General features: G+C 42.1%; 1 protein-coding gene across 1 annotated transcript; it reads right to left on the bottom strand.

Annotated features, from left to right (window-relative positions):
• Positions 1–1,405: 1,405 nt before the first annotated feature.
• LOC131253712 (protein SCARECROW) lies at positions 1,406–5,438 on the bottom strand. The gene is made up of 3 exons (XM_058254842.1): positions 3,283–5,438; positions 1,820–2,257; positions 1,406–1,639 (listed from the first exon to the last, which is right to left on the bottom strand). Exons 1-3 carry the CDS (start codon positions 5,142–5,144, stop codon positions 1,609–1,611), a joined length of 2,331 nt encoding a protein of 776 aa, XP_058110825.1. The 5' UTR covers positions 5,145–5,438; the 3' UTR covers positions 1,406–1,608.
• Positions 5,439–5,987: the final 549 nt, after the last annotated feature.

Below are 5,987 nucleotides of genomic sequence, written 5' to 3'. Positions count from 1 at the left end.
TCATCGAATCCGAGATCGAAATCCACCCTGCCCATCAGCTATGTGACCCTTATTTGGCCTTGATTCCAAAATTCAAGCCGATTCAACATTCAAGTGGGCTACTCCATAAAAATGCACCTAAAACCTCTAATTTACATTGTATGGAGTCCACTTAGTTCTGGAATACTATAATTTTTATGTAACTCTTTCATCGCAAATATGCATGTTAAGGACCCACTTGTTCCGCGGACTTCTTAAGTAAACCAACGTAAATAGGACATCATTACTATTTCTCATTGTTTATTCCACCTATTTTTATAGTAAAAATCATTAATATTTCACCTCCTATATTTAAACATACATCAAAGTACATATTTTGAAGAGAGACATGTAAAAAAGTTTGTAATATTTACAAACTAACACAGTATTGCACTTAAAAACTAACACGGTATTGCACTTGAAACCCTAGTCCAAGCGACTACATCAATTTTTAATTAATTAATTAATTAATTAATTAATTATTATTTCTATTAGCTTGTTAGTACACCCACTGTCAGTTCACACTTCACTGTTAGCCACCCTTACTAGGGAATTGATACCAAGGGCTCAGTGTTGAAACGAGGTATCTTTCACTCAGTCTACCACTTGAGCTATGGTTCAGGGTGTTACTACATCAAATTATTTTGACATTGATTTGATAATGAAGTAATATAAAATCACCATCATTACAATTTTACCACGATAAACTAAATAATGCAATATAATGTAGCGGTGTCACCGTACAAGTAATTTATAATCATTGTCTAGATCTTTTACTTTAATACTATAATTAATAAAACAACCAAGGCTCAAATAAATGCATATTATGCAATAAAACATTATTAATGTGGACCACCATAGTATGCATGCATATGTCATAAGTTTGTGGAGCACCATAATATTTTGAGTTGAATTTCCACAATAGCGCATGCCAATCCAAAGAAATAAAAGGAAAATGAAAAAAAAAAAAAAAAAAAACATTTCACAACAAATTTACACGAACCAGACAGGTAGAAAGAAACAAAAATCTAATAGTTTTAACTGAGTGATCCATGATCTTAGCTTTACATTCCCTTTCCATTTCAACATTGTGTTTTGTTTGAGAAAACAAAAACAAAAATTCCACTACTTAATGCATGTGAGAGAGATGAGTGTTGTGCACTTGTCAATTCTTAGTTATTTTTGGCCACATACTGTTACAAAATGCACAAATATACCTCGTGGCATCACCCTAGTCAAACCCATTTAAGAAGGGGCCATGAATCGATCATGGGGTCGATGATCCACACATGTGAAAGGTAGAACACATGTCAGAGATTATGGCCATTCATCACGTAGGACACATGATGAAATATGCCATTTTGTCAAGTGAACCACACAAGCAACATCATGAATTTGGACTAATATATATATAATATTTTTTTCTTTTCTAACAGCCCATTTTTCACATACAAGTTTGATTTACCTTATCAGCGGACAAATACTATTCTCGTCCATGACATGTTATAAACACTGCACCCTTCTTGATGGATAGCCAGGATCTCTCACGTGTGCCATCCACCCGAATCTCTGACACGTACCATCCACCCTTCACTCGATGTGTCCTCTTTGAATCACGACCCTTCAAAAAAAGAAAAGAAAATCTTCTGTAAGAAAATAAGCATTGAGTACTCACCCTCCAACTTGCACCACCATCTCAAATTTACATCTCTCTCTCTCTCAACAGAGAAAAGGAAAACATAAAACAAACTCTCTCTCTCTCTCTCTCTCTCTCTCTCTCTCTCTCTGTGTATGTTTTTACCTGCTGTTGGAATTGATAGGTCTCCATGCAGAAGCAGTGAGCAAGCACAGATCTTTCCACCCAAGTTTCAAAGTTCCCTTCTCTTCCACAAGTGTATAGCCATCACAAGGGAACATCCCAAGCAGCAGTGTTGCCTGTGTAGCAGCATTCCCAGCCAATGATATCCCTCTAAAACCTGACTGCTCCATCTTCTCCCTCCAATTCTCAAACTTCACCTCACCACTCCTAGCAGGACCTCCCACAGCAAGAACATTCCTAATCTCCCTCGACAACAGCTGCTGCTCCACCACATGCCTCTCATGACTATCCTCTCCATAGCTCGCCCCCAATGAATCGAACAGCGCTGAGTAGTAGTGTATTGCTTCAACAAACCTAGCCAAGAACGACCCAGCATGGCTCAAGTCCTGCTCCACCATTGTCACTACCTTAGGCGCCAACCTGACCATTTCCATCATTTCATTCCATCTCATCAACATAACATTTTCCATGCATCATCTTCTACTAATAACAAGCTATAGCTGGTTTTATTTTCATTTTCACCACCATTTCCTAAGTTGGGGCAAATGGGGCCCACTATCTATGGACCATAGACCAAGTTTCAATCTCATCCAACCATATCGTCCATCTGGTTTCACTCAGATCAATTTAGACGCTTGGATGTTTTTATCTTAGTCTATACTCCAATGCAATGGGCCCCATGATAAATGCCACATGTACGGTGGATGAAACTTCACATTCAGCTTATAATAACTTCTAAATGGTGGTGGACATCCATGGAAGTATATATCTTGGTCAGTTCACATTATTCAATTAATAGCAAAATGAAAACCTTCCCATGCACATGGTTGCATTTATATCTGTGGGTATTCACATGACCCATATCGACCGTCCACAAGGTCTGGTCCACCCCTTTTTTTTTCCACCACCATGCAGCAAATCTCAGATGACAGTCCCATCTTGTACGGACGATCTAATGGGCCTATGAAATAATGTGCATGGAAAGATTTCCGTACACTAAAAAAAATGATGATTTATTAGTGGGCTAAGATTCAAGTATCATATATACAGTTTTCAAAATAGTTAATAACAAGATTGCATGCAAATGCCATGCTCCCCTCCTCGTCTATCATCATCGACCATTAATCTAGTGGGCCACCACAATAAGCAATGGCCAGAAAATCACATTCAAAATCGTACATTTCCATCACTAACCCACAAAATGGTCAGTTTGGAAAGGAAGAACAAAAGCAAAAGAGAGTTCAGAAAAAAAAAAAGGTGGAACAGCAGTCTGAGATGAACCATCATCCAACCTTTTAAAAGTCCATCAAAGGAATGGCCCACGAGATCAAGACCGTAGACATTACTGAGACAAACATAAGGTGGAGATGGTACGTAAAGCTAGAATAATTTGAGTTATGGTGGAATGACATTGAAAGAGAAAGAAGGTGGTGTTGCATACATACTTCTGCAAGAGCCATAGAGTATTTGCATCAGAACCAGTAACATCATAGAGAGAATGGTGCAACCAATGCACTGCAACAGCTTCCCTTTTACTAATATTCAGTCTCTCTGGATCCAAATTCCCCACCTTCTCAGCGACTGGGAAGAATTCGAACGGCAGCCCAAGCGTCTCAGCAAAGTCCGACAGTCGTTTCCCTGTCGCTTCCAGCGATTCCATCGACGTCCCTAGTCCTGTGAGCCGAACATAAGGAGGCCCACCTGGCCTCGATGCTAGTATGTGGAATAATCCTGGCCATTGGAGTCCCTGCATTATATCGAGATCGATGATATGGACTCTCTCTTCTCGCTCGAACGCTTCTTGGATGGCTTGGTTCGCTGTGAAGTGAGAGAATTTCACGAAAGGGCTGATGCCGTTGAAGTACTGGAATGCCGACACCATTTTCTGGCTGTGTGGAGGTCCGCCAGGGAGCGGCGCGTAGATGCCGAGACACGAACTCACCAGACGGGCTGACATGGCTTCTGAGAAGTAGGCCGCGACGCGCTGAGCTGATGTCCCGAAGGGTGTTGATAGTTCTGAGATTTCTAACAGTATCTTGTTTGCTTCTTCTAAGTTATCGGCGGAGACTGCTTCAGCGCATTGGAGGAGGAGAGTGAGGAGGTGAAGACCTTCTTCATCTCTTTTCTGTTGCCGCATCTCGTCCTTTTTATCTCTGGGTGTAGTTGTAGTTGCTGCTGTGGGCGCATTCGCCACTACTTGTTGGGGTGGAGAGTTCTGTTGTTGTTGTTGTTGTTGCTGGTGCTGCTGTTGTTGGGTCTTGTTTTGCTGTTGCTGCTGTTGTGGCTGCTGAGATTGGTTTAGAGAATGAAGTGATGAAGCAGTGGCGGCAACCGGAGTGGTTGATGTAGCAGCGGAGTTATTGGGGCGATAGAGATGGTGTTGGCGATTTTCTTCTTGATTGGTTTCTCCCCAATTCAAGAATCGGTTCATGGAATTCATGGAATAGGAATTTTCAAGAGTCGAGTCGAGATAGAGCTTCAAACCAGAAGTAGTAGTCTGTACTACCTGCTGCTGTTGCCGGTGTAGATCTGCCATTTCTTTCCTTCTTTCATCTGAAGAAGGTTCGATGGGTGGTTCTGCTGTCAATGATCTGAGCCTGTATTCGAGGAGAGTGGCGAGGTTGGGGTTGCAGGGATGGATGATTTCCCTCACGTTTTGGACTAGCTGAGGAATCGAAACGTTGGTGCTGCTGCTGATAAGATCTCTGATGATGCCGTCGATCCATGCCGTAGCTGTGCTATCGTCGGAGACGGAGATGACGGGCTCTGCAGCTCTTTCGGAAGGGAAGAGCGGCATGCCAGAGAACCCACATACAGCTGGGGGTAGCGGTAGTGGTGGGGGTAATTGAAGATGAGTTGGGGTGGAATCGATGTAAGGGAAATCGGCAGCAGTAGCTGCAGTAGTAGCAGCAGCATTAGAAAAGGAAGAACCCCCAGAAGTGAGACTTGAATTAGGAGAAGGAAGGAAAGAGGAGTGTTGGTTGTGGTTGTCTTGAGAGAAAAGCAGAGAAGGATGATGGTGATGATGATGATGATGATGATGTCCAATTTCATGAAATGGGTGTTGATTATTTTCTGCAGCAGTAGTTCGGCGTGGAAATCTTTGATGGGTATTGGGTTGGAGATCGATTTCAGAAGCAGTTCTTTTCCTCACCATCCTACCACTTCCTTCAGAAGATAATAAATGATGCTGCTGCTGTTGTTGTAGTTGTTGGTGAACTCTGCTACTGCTGCTGTTGTTGTTGCTGCTGCTGTTGCTGTTAGTATTACTATTGCTGGCATTGTCGAGAAGAAGACAAGCAGCCATGAAAGAGAAGAAGAGAGGAGAGACAAGAAAAAGAAAGGAAGAGATGGAGAGAGTTGGAGAGGGAAGAGGTGTTATGTATGGATGAGATTGGCATCGGAAATGAAGGGGCTTCCAAGCAGATAACGGTGGGGGGATTTGGACATGGACGGTCGGATTCCCTTTTCCTCTCTGGCACCAAACACGATCTCCCACACCCCCTCAGATTTCGATACGGATTTTATTTTTTGGGTTTTCCAATTTCCCGGATTTTCAAATCAAAAAAAAAAAAAAAAAAAACGAGAAGGGGCAGTAGAACGGTAGGATTTCAAACATATAGTAGAGAGAGAGAGAGATGGGTGGGTTTTTAATGTGTTTGGTTGTGGTCCGTCGCAGCGTGTTTGACGTGTTTTAAGAGATAGAGAGGGGTTGGAAGGCTCGAGGGGTTGTCGGGGATGCTGTTGTCTTCTCTCTCTCACCTTCCGCCTCCGTTTTATTATCATATCTCCCGACTCGGACTCACCTCCGAGTTTTTATTCTCGACTCGTTTTGTGACTCAGTCTCTTTCTCGGCTCTCTGTCCCAAGCCCTGAAAAGTTAGAAGACTTGCTTTGTTGGTATACCTGGCAGAGATAGGGGTTTCATCTGTACGGTTACCAAATTAAAGAAAAAAAAGATGAAGTTATACGATGATACTCTGGCTATGTATGACACTTGATACTCATGCGCTTGGAACTTGTACACGTCGCATATATTAACTGAAAGAAAACTGACTAGATTGTGAAGCTCACTTTCGCAAACTCACCTTCCAAAGATCAGATCTGTGGAAATAGGAGTATTGGAATTTTTTTTCACTTTTGGCCGTCCA

Source organism: Magnolia sinica, chromosome 8 (assembly GCF_029962835.1).
Source record: "Magnolia sinica isolate HGM2019 chromosome 8, MsV1, whole genome shotgun sequence".
Taxonomy (NCBI): Eukaryota; Viridiplantae; Streptophyta; class Magnoliopsida; order Magnoliales; family Magnoliaceae; genus Magnolia; species Magnolia sinica.
The sequence above is the reverse complement of the archived record's forward strand: the minus strand, read 5'-3'. Positions and strand labels throughout refer to the sequence as shown.